We start from the raw sequence: 13,715 nt of genomic DNA on the forward strand, positions 1-13,715 counted from the left end.
GGGGGGCAGCAAGCAAGGTCCATGAGGGAGGGAGGTTGGTGGGAATCAGGAAAGTTTGGTAGGATCAGGGGAGGGGCTAGCAGGGTCCAAGAAGGTTTGGCAGGATCAGGAGGCTAGTGGGGTCTGCAGGACAGCTTGAAGGAATGGGGCTCCTGTGGCCCAGGGGCTATTTTTAGCCCTCTGCCACTGCCCACCTCCAGATGAACACTCCCACTTCCCCCTGCAAACCTACCCTTCCCACCCCAATTTACTTCAAATCTGCTCCCAGCACTAGCAAAAACACTGGTAAAACTGGCAGTGGGAGTGGCCTACAGGATGGGGTTTGGGAGGGCTCAGGGCCTGACTCATCTACAGGAGAGGTGGGGGGCTGTCTGGGGGAGAGGCAAGGGGCCTAAAAGTAGCCCAGCACCATGGGGTGGGTTAAAAAGAAAAAGAGGAGTACAGCCCCAGGGCTGGGTCCAGCAACTGGGCTTTCCCACCCCCAGGGCTGTGCTGGGAACTATATAGAAGTTCTGTTAGATCCATCTCACCTGACCCATTCTAAATTAGACCGACTTGGAGGTCAGGTTACCCATTTTGAGACCCATCTAAACTGCCTGAACTTACACGGAGTTTGCATTTAGCTCCCTAGTTAGGTTAATGCAAGTGTATGATCTGCACCTGGATAAACTAAGTTAGATTGGGTGGCCTTTTTTAATGCAATCTAACCTCCCCAAACATCTGTACCTAGCATGAGGGTGATGGTCTTAAGATAGAGTCTGTAACTTTACAGCATTTCCAAAGTAGTTGACGTAGAACTTTTAAAACAGGCATTTTAGCCTCAATTTCATGTTTACAAAGGACTATGCTTATATAAAACATTTACAATTACACCTGACACACACTTACCATTCACCTCAAGTATGTACTGCACAGAGACAAAGATATCGCATTTATTTTCATAAGTGTAAACTCATCATTCAAGATTATTGCAACAAAACAGGTGATATGACCATTTATATGAAATGTAGATAAATGCAATATAATATGTCATATTGCATGTTTGATTTATAAACTTCCATTTTATACCTTTTTTTAAATTTTCTCTTTTTGCTTTAAATGGCTGTATTTCTCTCTGCCTCATCTCAGCTCCATTTGTCTCTGTCTCTCTCAACAGACTCATCTGTCGACCCCTGACCCGCAGTGGCAGCAAGATATGCTATATCCAAGTGGTATAATCAGTGAATAAGAATGTTTCGACGCTCACTGGGCTCACCATATACTGGATACCTAAAACCATTTATTCAGATTACTTGAGGGATATACTGTCACAAGACAAGGTGATGAACAGACCTGCAAGGCTGGCACAATTTAGGTTTTGCAAATATGCTCATCAAAAACTGGAAGCTCAATTCAAAAGCTGAATGCTGTGTTTCCTGGTCAATGTCACCTTCAAATAAATTCAGTACCATCACAGCAAACAAAAACTAACATTTGAGGGGAAAAAAAAAAAGAGCTTTTTACTGTACACTCTTAAAACAAGCAGCCTTGCATTAGGTGGGTAATAAGCATGACCGTACCCTAAACTTTGTGCCCCAATTCTCTAAGCCAAAGTACTTGGTGTAGCAATTGTCATCCATCACATGCCAAGACTATAAGAGCTCTTTGGCACAAAGTAGTGTGTAAAGCAGAAAGCATAACGGAACTTAAATCCCCTTCCTCCTGCCCCTGTCCTCTAACTCAGCAAGGGTTCTAGGTGCTAATCACAAAATAAGTCAAGAGTGGCCAACCTGCGCCACATAAGTGGCACGGGCAGCTTCTGCATGTGGCACACAGCAGACCAGGGGGGAGATAGGCAGCACAGTAAAAGACGGAGCAGAAAACAGAGCAGCAGATTGGCCAAAGAGCAAGGGCAGGCAGTAGAAAGCAGAGCAGCAAGTGAACAGGATCAGAGTGGCACTTAAGGAGGGTATACAACTAGTTTGTGACATGCCTGCCAAAAAAGTTGGCCCCTGAAGATCCTGATGACAACAGCAGCAGGGCTCAAATAAATGCAGGGGAAAGGCTAATCTCATGCACAAGGAGTACATAGTCCCACCCATCCTAGAAATTCAAAGCTAAGAACTGTTAGTGAGAAGTTCCTCAGCTGGTTGCAATCAAGTTGACAGTCCACAGCGGGAAGGTTTGTAAGATCCCTAGATAAGGGCCGAACTCAGACTTATTTAAAGATTAAACCAAGAATTGTGACAGCAGAGTGAAGTAGCCTTGGCAATGAGATCAGACACAGAAAGCTGCACACACACGACAGGTTTTTTTTTAAATGGAATACTGTTTAATACATTCTGAATTTCTGCTTCACTGCCCCCTCTATCCTCTTTATAGATAAATGAATGTCCTGTGCAGACTAATCTAGGACTACAATCTATAGAAAGTATGGCTCTCTAGGTTGGGATGCTATGTACACAAGTCAACTAACACTGTTTCAATAGGCTCCGTATGTTACTTCTGCAGTACAGTCTGGCCTGGGAAAGTATAGTCTCAAGGGCAGTCAGACAAGCCGAGTTCTATGCAAGTGAAATCTCATGCTTCTGCCTCACTGCAAGGGTAACTTGCTAGTTTTAAAAGGGATTTTGCTGAAAAACAAAGCTATCTTCCCATAACGTATGCTGTGTATGTGTCTAATAGCTAACTACTTATTTAAAACAGTAGGAAAAACAGACAGGTAATAGTAACTGCTTTCCTTTGGTGTAAATCTTTGTATAATGAGAATCTTGGCAGAGAAATCAGTAGAAAAAGATACTGGAAAAAGTGGGGGGAAGGGAGATAAAAAAAACAAAGAGGAGAAAGCAAGATTCATTCAGGGTTTTACATATTATACTGCCATCAAATTTGCCAATGTTTGTTTTCAACATAATTTTTCATTAAAAACCCTCCAACATCTATACCTGAACAGGTTAAGAATGTGTGTCTATTCAATTATCAGCTGTAAGGGTCACCTCTCAAAGTACTTTTCAGTACCCCTTTGAACTGAAACCAAAATCACAAAAAATAGGGCTAAAACCAAATGACGTAACATGGGGTGGGCAGCCAGGCACATGCCCTAGATACAACCTAAGGAGAAAGGAACCAGGACAAAGAAAGGTTGCCTCACCCTAGGGTTACTGTCTACCTTGCTCTGTCTGCACTTTTGGGCTTCAAGAAGCAGTTGGCACAGGCAATGTCTAAGAGTTCAGGACATTCAGGGAACTGTAGTTCTGCAGAACAGCAGTGGAATTCACTGATGCTGGGGAATGAATTGATCCCGTTTTTTGCTGCCACAAAAAAAAAAAAAACCAACAAACAAACCAGCACGTTTTTGTTTTCTGGACATGTGCTTCGGAAGCAAAAAAGAAAGAAGTTCCCCCTCTTGCCAGTAGCAGCAAATTCCACTGCCTTTTTAAAGAATAAGTCCCTGAACATCTTGCATCAGCTGCTGGCTCCTGTTCCTACATCTACAAGTCAGAAGGTACGAGAGGAGATGGGGGAGGATGAGAGAAGACTGCTCATGGTGCATTTTTTCATGCTATGCCTCTGGCTTAAACAACTACAAAAAGCCATCTAATTCAGCTGCCTGTTCAAGGAAGGAACTTCCCTGTTTGAGCCATCCTACATAAATGTATGTCTAACCTGCTCTTGAAAACTTCCAATCATGGTGATTCCACCATCTCTCCATGTACTCTGTGTACCTAGGGGACAGATCATAAATCAACCTCTTTACAACAACGCTTCAAGTGTTTCAAGACTGTTAACAAACTCTCCCCCTCAATGTTCTCTAAATTAAATAATCCCAATTCTTTCAATTTTTCCTTAGCATCTTTCCTATGCCTCTAATTAATTTTTTGCCACTCTACTAGACATTTTCCATTTTGTCCACTCCTTTCTTGAAAGGTGGTCACCCAAACTGGGCAGATGAAGTGCCATCAGTGCTGAATAGCATGAAAGAATCATGTCCTGTGACTTGCACGATATTCCTGTCAACGTACCCCTACCATTGGCTTTTTTGTGGGCGGGGGTTCAACAATAAAACACACCAACCACTCGTTCAGCTTGAGCTCCAACATAAGCCTCAGGTCCTTTTCTTCTAGTACTACATCCTAGCCAGATGTCCCCCAATATGTATTACATGACTGTGCTGTCCTAAGTGCAGAGCTTTGAACTTGTCTTTTCCTGAATTTCACACAATTTATTCAGGCCACTTTTCCAAGTATTTTGAAGCAACATGAAGTAGTTTTGAATCCTAATTCTGTTCTCCAAAGCATCTGCTACTGCACCCAGCATAGCATCATCTGCAAATGTACTAAATGTGTACTCAATTCCATCTTCCAAGTCATTAAAAAGATACAAATACTTGTGGTTTTACTGTATCTGGATGGTTACTTGGCTTACCCTGCTTACTAGGCAAAAGGTGCCAAATTAAGGAGGACCTACTCCACTGCTTTCTGCAGCTTTTACTTCAAAGGGTGCTGCTTTTCCATTCAGCCTGAGCTCATCAACAGCCCCACATGGATGATTGGAGAAGTGGTGCCCTTTGAAATAAAAGCAGCAGCAGACACCTAGAGCACTTAAGGGGCCTTGACACGCATTTGCTGTGGCTCTGTATCCCCCTGTTACTTCATAGCCTCATTTTTGCAGGGGGATCAGGAACCCTAAACCCCCGAAGTATTCAGGTTCTTCGGTATTAAGGAGTACCAGACCTACAACAGACCCCTGCACAAACCCCACTTAATCCCTCTCCTCACTTAGAAATCACACCATTTACTCTCTAAGAAAGATAATCCAACCAGCTATGCACCTACCTTACAGTACTTTCATCTAAACCAGAGCTGTCCAACTTCAGGGTGGTCGGGTGCCACATGCAACTGCCCTCCAGGATCCTCACAACTGCACAGTCTGTAACAGCAGTATATGGCACCTTCCCCACAGCGTGTATTGCAGGTTCTGCCAGTGGCATACGGCTCCCCCTCACCTCCTGCTGCACAGGCAGTACCTGGCCCCCTGGGCCCTCCCCCACCATGTGATAGTGGGAGAGGCAGCCACCAGGGCCCATGGGCTGCAGCTTAAGTGCTCGATGGCTGCAAGCAGCCTGCAAGCCACCAGCTAGACAGCCATGATCTAGACTGGATTGTCTTAGCTTACCTAGGAGAACATTGTGAGAGACCACACAGGCCTTTACTGAGGTCAAAGTATTTCACATCCCCTGCTCTGCCCCACCCACAAAACCAGTCACCCAATTACGTTTTCCAAATCATAATACTCTACTATTCTTTTTTTCAGCCAAAACCATTTAGTCCCCATTTACTCCAGGTCTTAAGTCTCCATGAATCTGAAAGTCTGCGTTTCAGATCCAAGCATAATTTCATGAAAATTGTTTAAAAAAAAAAAAAAAAAAAAAAAAAAAAAATGCAGTCTGGCCTTGTCTCTACCAATCAAATTAATCATGATGAAAATCAAGTTAGTTGAAACTATATATGGTAACAGAATGCACTACTACAGACAGGAAAAGTAATTCCTGTCTCTGCTAGGTAGGGAAACCAAGCTAAAACATGCTAACAATGTTCAGAATTAACAATGGCTGCAGGTAATATTGTTCTCAACCTACTGTAGAAATAGACTTAAAAAAAAAAACAAAAAAAAAAAAAAACATACCATTTCTATATAACCTTATGGACTCCAGAAAGTATTGACTTACCAAAGTGGCTCACAGTGGGATATGCTAATGACAAATGCCTCTCCTGTCTGGCCAGAGAGTGTGCGTCCACTCTTATCTATAATGGTTCCAGAAACCTAAATACCAAGAGAAGAGGAAGGGAGAGGGGAAGAAACAGAATTAAAAATTAAAGCATGTCAAAAAAACGGTGCACTCAAAAGCAAACAAAAAAAATTGAATAGCACTCTACTCAAAACCAGAGGCAAGCTAAGCTTCTCTCCGTCACAGCCCCCAACACTTCCCCCTATGCATCCTCTAATGGAGATAAAGCTATGACCAAACAGCTCAACAAACGCAACAACACTTGGCTGTGGTTATCAGCCAAGCATCCTAACAATAAGTCTCCCACACCCTCTGCCTTAAGTATTATTGTAAGCCCCAGGTTTGCAAAGCACTTTGCATGAATAGATCCTTAGGACCAAACAGAACCTCATTTAAGCCATAAAAATAAGGGGGCTTGGACTATATACTCCTTGGCTCTGGAATCTGGCTCTCTCCCTGCCTGCCATCTGTGCAGTCTACAGACTCACGAAGAGTTGTGTAAAGAAAAATAATACTTAGTCAGAGCGTACTTGAAATCTAACACAGAGCACTAAGGCATTTATACGCATACATTTTCACGCCCAGATGCACCTGAGTTGGAGCAGACTCAATTAATCGAGTCTGTTCTGCACGTAAGCAGATGCGCATAGTTCTGTATTGCTTGCAGTTGTATAAGCAGCAAAATGCGCATCAGCATGGAGAAAATGGTGGTGGTCCACTTTTGAAGTAACACACTTTCTATGTGTTTTAGTTCAAAAGCAGACCACCACCATTTTCTGTGCACTGACATGCATGTTGACACTTATACAATTGTAAGCAATGTAGCACTGGGCACTTCTCAAAGCTGCAGCACTTGCATGTGTAAAAATGCCCTATGATTATCCAGTCTGAGCTCTTGTATACAAAGGCCACAGAATTTCTCCCAGATGCTGGATTAAAGGGCAGTCTTTTAGGAGGATATCTAATTGTATCTTAATGACTCCAAATGGAGAAGAAGTTTATCATTGTTACTGGTATGCTATTCCTGTGTTTAAATTAACCTAACTTCCAAGAAATAGCAGGTTGAAGGTACAATGCAGGCAGACTGAAGGTAGAACATGTCTAACTGAATGTCTAACTTGCAGCTTGTTTGTCCTCGTAATAAGTCTAAGAACATCATCACCACCACTCCATCAGATCCCTTTTCCACGCTAGCGCCTACACACAAATGACAGCCACATTCCAGGCTTCTCTTCAATGAACCAAATAGATTGAGCCCATTAAGCTTCACATTGTAAGGATCAACACAGTCTGTACGACAAATGCTTCACATTTCCTAAGGATATTAAGATAAGTTTGGCAGCTCAAAACAGTCAGTTGTAAAAAGACAAGCTGCCTTTGCTGCATGTGTTATACTGCATGTTTTTCCATTAAATAAAAACAACACTATATTCCATCCCATACCAGTTATAAATCCTCAGTAATTAAAGTAAAATGTCTTGTGCTTACAAATATTGGCTTGGGTTTATATTCTTCTTCAAACAGTTTCCGGACAGCAAAGAGAGCTGCCTGTGAAATAACAATATCACAAAAAGTTAACAGAACCTCTTTGTTGCTTCTTTTTCTTTTCCCTCAATAGCTTTTCTACAACCTACTGTAAAAAGCTGCACTCCATTATTCTGGAATTTCTTTCATGAAGGCCAGCACCTCAGGTAGATGGGGGGAAATATGTCAGAGTAACTAGGAGGTCTAAGGCTGTTTCAGATTCAAAAAGCACAACGTACTTACTAAGACCTGCATGCTGTATTATTCACTACTCACATCCTGAACACAGGGGAGCCAAACATTTAACACTGTTGTATTACGTGTACTAATTGTACACCTCCGGTTGAGTGGGCTCAGAGAGTTTAGCACTGTGGTAGGTATGATTCTCAAGGCATGTGAATCTATTAAGAACATGATAGTTTTAATAGCAAACAATGCATTTGAGAAGGAGAGGTGGCAGCAGCTCACCCGAAGGAATTTAAGGAAAACTGATGGCCCAAGGGAGGAAGACTAAAGGCAACAGGTACTCCCTTTCAGACTACAGGAAGAGGATGTGGTTCTTGCCATGCTTCCACGCTGGCTGATCACATGTTTGTGAGGAAACAGCAAGACTGCCTGATGCCCAAACAAATGTTAGGTGAATGGGTTGAAACTCTGCCCTGTTCCTATGCAAATGTTCTGGGCAAAATGAGAACTGAACAGGGTGAATTTTGCCCACCGTAAGCAGCAATTAAGGTATCTGGAGCTGTGTTCTTCAGGGATCCTGGTATTCTCTTTAAAAACACCAAATTCTCTGATTAAAACCCCCAAAATCTGTTATTCTGCAACTGAAGTGAAACGCAACTATATATAACTATACATATATATAGGTATCAGTTGAATGTTTTATTGATACATTTACAATTTTAAAGCAATTTGGAAGCCTATCAGTGCCTCAATCATAAGAAAAGAAATTCTAAATACCTATATATATTTTAGCATTTGATTTTGGGTTTTTTTGTTTGTTTTTTTTTTAAAATCATGGAAAAAAATCAGAGCTCCCCCTGCCCTCTTTGCTCACCATGCCACAGGTTCAGCTGTTGGCTATCCCTGCTCCCCTGCCCCCATATTGCTGGCCATGTGCATGTGTGTGCATGCATGACACCCCCTAAGTCCTGTTCCCCCAACCCAAAGCAGGCTGGAACTCCTCCAGCCTGCATGGGTAAACCCACTGTTTCCCACATTTTTCTCTTTTAAAGGAGAAAAATCTACATTTTTCCACAGTGAGCAGAAAACCCGGATCCCTGCAATTTAGCAGCTGGAATAAGGAAGAGAGCTGGCATCCATGAGACCACCTAGCTCTTTAGGAAATTCTCTGAGCTGCTGCTATGAAGTTATTCTCATCCTAATGCTTGTATTCTCCAAATTCCACAGTCTGATGCCTCCAGGATTCCGAGTGGAATCTTGTATCCTACAATCTGCCCTCAGGTACACAAGCAACCATCTACCCAAACTTACCACTGCTATTTTCTTTCTTTTTTTGCCAGATGGGTATCTAAGAATAGAATTTATACCTTGGAGAATCTACACTCACAGTCTAGTACAAATGAAAGCTGATCAATTTTTCTTTTATATTTTTCAAATTTAAACAAAATTCCACATTAAAATGCAGGGGGAATGTCTTCAAGTGAAGTTTACCACCCTTTCACTTTTTCCACAAGCTTTCCACAAGGTGCCAAAGGAACAGCCTGAAGACCAGATCCAGCTCCCTGCTGTGGAACAAGCCATAGCAGGAGTAATTGCTACAGCTCATCAAGCCACAGCTATTAATACTGTCCTCCCACTGCCAAATTTCAGGCCCTGTTGGCTAGATTCAGAGCATGGAGTTGCATCACCTGTTCCCTAGGGCTGCCTGCAGAGCCAGATTTTGCGTTGCAAGAGGAGTGGCAGCTGCCATGGTTCTAGGAGGCAAATACTGCTGTCAACAAATGTGTGGCCCCACAGAAAGCCCTGAAGGCCAGATGATACAGTTCCATGCACTAGCCTGTGGACTGGCTCCATGACACTAATCCAGCCTACAGACCAGAAGAATAGACAGCCCCAATCTAGAAAGCTTTGGTTGTTTTAAAATCCGCACTGGCAAATAAAAGACATGGAGAAGAACCTCTTTGAGATGATGTGTTATGATCTACAAACTGTCATTAAATATTACAAGGACAATAATACAAACAGAAGAATAAAAGTTTTTTTGTGTGTGTTTAATAACTAATGTCTGCTAAGCTCCTTCTGGCCACTGCTGTCCTTCCTTCTGCTGAAATGTCCTTCCTTCTGCTTAGATTTTATCTATGCATTTCCCAAAACTGTGAAATTACCCAAGAAGTATTCTCCAAAATCTCACCTTTGCATTGGCTGTATCAAATATAGTTTCCACTAACAAGATATCAACTCCTCCATCCAAAAGTCCTTTGGCTTGTTCTTGGTAAGCTTCAACCAGCTCATCAAAAGCTGTAAAATGAAATGAGCATTATTTGAAATAGCTTTAGCTGGAGGAGCCTTCTGTATGGGGCTATTATGAAAGTTACAAAACTAAGTTACAGTACTTACTAATGTTCCTATAGTCTGGTCTCTCCACTGAGGGGGACAATGACAGTGTCCTGTTTGTAGGACCCATAGCTCCAGCCACATATCTCTTACACCCTAAAAAGAAGAGAAGGTGTGGGGAGAAGGAAGAAAGAAAGAGATTAATTTCTGGTCAGATAATCATATCACTGTAACAAACAACATCAATGCAAAATAGTGGATTGACTTCAGAGCCTCCTGTTCCAAAAGTATAGGTCCCCTGCTTCTGAGGTAAAAGTGGTTCTTATTTAGCACTGGAAAGAAGATAGTTAGCACCACACAGGTAGGCAGATTTGATTTTACCGAGTAAGACAGGCAGCGTTACATACTAATACACAGTACCATAGCAAGTGGGGTGCCAGCGGCACCTTTGTGCCATCGTGGGGTAGGTGGGCCATAAAAAGCAGCTGCTCCTGCAGCCACACAATAGCAGTTGCAATAGCAATCGTGGCCGCACCACAAGTAACTGCTGCTCCTGTGCTCTGGGTGCCTGGCTGCATTCCTATGCTGCTACTCAGGTATTGACACACCACACAACAGTGAGCCATCACATCAGTGCCTTCTTTTAAGTCTCAGTTAATTACTTTTACATGCACAGCACAGACCAATACAGAGAAATTCTAGAGCCAAGTGACACTTACTTTATTCATACCTGTCTGCAAGACAGAGAGAAACTGTAAAAATTACAGATTAAATTAGGAAACCATTATCTAGACAATCCAATGACTGGCTAATAAGCAGGGGACAGTTTGGTGTTAGAGGGTGATAATTAGCACCTTGCTGATTCAGCCCTTTACTACAGGAACTAGAGTAGCATCTTACAAATCCAGATAGCATGCAATGAAAAGAAAAAAACCACACTGCTGCTTTTGGCTTCTCAGAGAACAACCTGGAGCATCACTGCTCCCAGATGCAGTCAAGCACATCACCCATGGTAACAAGTGTTCCAGGGCTTGTAATGAGACAAACATATGGAAAAGAAGCATTTGAATTAAGAAGAAAAAAGCCCATGCTGTTTACCTGTAAGAGCAGTTACATCATCAGCCGCTTTTCTGGCCACCTGCGCTGAGATTCTGTTTAACCGATAAACCTGAAACAGTGACAGCCAGTTACTTTGCGCTAAACAGAAAAGGTCAATCCCATATATTATGGCTGTTCTTCAAAGAAAATTAGCAAAGCAGCTTACCACAATATCCCTCCCCTAAACAATCATGTAGTGTATTCTAAGCATACTCTAGGCAAGACAAATAAATGTAAGCGCTACAGAAAACTTTAAGCATCAGAAAAGTGCTTTGTTATATGAAGCTCTAAAGGGCACTGCAGGGATGCAATTATATGAGATGAATCCCACTCCACCATGCATCTCTGGTTAAAACTAGTTTATGGGGAAGTGACTGAGGGCTCCTTCTGTAAACTAAACATTTTTCGCTCCCACTAAGACTGGAAAGAGCTGAAGATCAGCTGGAATGATGGGAGGTCCAAAGAGGATAAATGTTAGCTTATTTAAAAAGGGGGTGGGGGGAAATCAACTAATTTTAATACATATTTCCAAGTGTTATTGAGCTGCTAAAATAAGTTTAAAAATGAAGCAACCTCAAGGAAAATCATGATAAACTTGAGCTCAAAAGAATCCCATGTACTGCAGTAATAATGTTCTGTCCTACTTGTAACATACAAAGGCAATATTCAGGGACACCACACATTTCCACTGTGGCACCTAATGAAATTGGAAACACTGAAGCAGAATGTTCCTGTTTGCAGAACAAGACCCTTCTGTATATGTTCAAACAAACTCTATGACAAATGGTTATTGCCTGTGCCTCTATCGACAGCCGTCACAGCGCAGCTGTCACACAACCTTCTTTGCACCAATGGAAGTAGGCTACAGATAATTTGCGCTATTTCTCTCCCGAGTAGCAGAGACCCCAAGAACCTTATCTGTACACCCAGGTTCTGTACATCTGTACACAGCGTGCACTTAGCAGTCAACATGAATCTGATGGAGTTTGGGACTAGGGTAACCTTAGCTGCTGGGACAAAAAGAAAATTTTGATTAACGTCTTGGCACACAAGTAGTATAACATTTTTACCAAATCCTCCAGTCCATAGTCAGCCTGTGCAACTCTGGTGCTGCTGAAAGTATTCGTTTCAATGATATCAGCACCTGACAGCAAATACTCCTGCAAACAAACAAGCAAATAAATAAATAAATAAAAACAACAGTGTCTTAAGGACCCAAGATAAGGAGACTGGATTCCCAAACACTATTTCCTTCTATCATTTGTCTAAATTTAGTTGAAAGCTACCAAGTAAAATTCCCTTTTCATTCATGGCATGCCAATCCTGCAGTCCCAACTCAAACAATACTCCTACTGTTTTGAGCATGTGTTGCACAGTGAGGACTGCTACATCTGTGCAGTGCTTTAATATCAGAATTATACTTCATATTAAGGTTATGTAATTAAGTCCCTGATCCAGATATGTAGACAATTATAAGCCTAAATTTAAGCATGCAAACTGTCTCCTTGAAGTGCCTAAAGTTACACATGTATTTAGGCATCTAGAAAAAAAAAAAGGATCAAGAACTGTTAGTTGTACAAGTTATAAAACATGGGTGCAAAATTCAAACGGAATTGAAAGCCACTTGCAAGGTATGCTTTCCAATGCAAGGCTGCCTCTTGGCATTCACTATTATTGGATGCAAGCCCTCAGCCCTTTGCAAGCAGAAAACTGAAGAGCACATGCACTTACATGGTCAGACTAAGGAGCTGCGACACTGCGAGGATACAGCATGGGCCATGTTGTTTTTAAAAACTTTTTTAAGTGTAATAAAGTAGTATACAGAAGAATTAAATTAAAGCAAGCTACTAACCCTGTCCATCTGTGACCCCAGGGACTGATGTTACACACCCACTATGGATAGTCATAAGCAATCTACTGAATCATATATTGCTTTAATAGACATTATTAGCCTGTTATAAACTAGTACAAAATGTACCATAGCAATGTTTACCAGATTAAACTAAAATTCTGGTCTCCTTGAAGTGAATGGGAACTTTGCCACAGGTTACAACAGAGCTAGAAGTTCAGTCTGAATTTTCAAGCAGTGACATGGTGGGAAAAGGCTAATTGCCAGAGGCAGAAGAATATTAGTAGGACTTGCCAGAGGAAACAAGAAAAAAGCAGCTTTTAGGTGGTGAGAGAGGTTTAAAAAGTTCAGTAGTGAAGGGAAATCTGCAAGCAGTGAAAACATAGTAGAATGCAGTGGAACAGAATTTCAGGAGAATTTGTGTTTTATTGAGGATTATGTCTAAACTAGCAATTACGGCCCAAAACCATGAAGGTATTTAGCCACCTAACTTCTGAAATCAAATGAAAGCAGGGTGACAAATGCCTTTCATGGCCTGTCTTTTCGTTAGCTGCTTGAATTCTTATTTCTCCACTCATTTATTGTGTCAGAACAACCTTTACCAAGAAAGCGCTCTGGTGCAGAGATGATGCCATCATGCTTTTAGAACATACATCTTACACATTTGGGACAACTAAAATAAGTGAACAATTATTCACTCAGATTTAAGCATACAAAACTATGCTGACAAATGCAACTGGTAACAGCTGCATTTAGCACTTTGGCTCCTAACCTAACGCACACCAGCTATTGATGCACTAGACAGACAAACAGGAAAGATTATTTCATTGGCTTCATTGGGACATTTGCTACCACAGTTGACCACAATGTTAACAAACTAATCTCTCATTCATCATGACTTCAAGTATGATTTGTAACAATGATGGATTGGGGGGGGGGGGGGGGGGTTTTCAAAAA

At 41.8% G+C, this 13,715-nt stretch overlaps 1 protein-coding gene across 5 annotated transcripts in view; it reads right to left on the bottom strand.

The window, feature by feature from the left end:
• The window catches only part of MTR (5-methyltetrahydrofolate-homocysteine methyltransferase), an 88,045-nt gene that overhangs the window by 61,996 nt on the left and 12,334 nt on the right, over positions 1-13,715 (bottom strand). For all 5 annotated transcript variants that reach the window (XM_019527151.1, XM_019527150.1, XM_019527149.1 and 2 more), the window contains exons 3-8: positions 11,980-12,069; positions 10,910-10,979; positions 9,875-9,967; positions 9,669-9,775; positions 7,256-7,315; positions 5,708-5,802 (exon numbers count right to left, since the gene is read on the bottom strand). In XM_019527151.1, coding sequence (XP_019382696.1) covers positions 5,708-5,802; positions 7,256-7,315; positions 9,669-9,775; positions 9,875-9,967; positions 10,910-10,979; positions 11,980-12,069 — 515 coding nt within the window. The remainder of the gene's footprint in view (positions 1-5,707; positions 5,803-7,255; positions 7,316-9,668; positions 9,776-9,874; positions 9,968-10,909; positions 10,980-11,979; positions 12,070-13,715) is intronic.

This window comes from Gavialis gangeticus, unplaced genomic scaffold (genome assembly GCF_001723915.1).
Source record: "Gavialis gangeticus isolate Ggan-Ray unplaced genomic scaffold, GavGan_comp1, whole genome shotgun sequence".
NCBI lineage: Eukaryota > Metazoa > Chordata > Crocodylia > Gavialidae > Gavialis > Gavialis gangeticus.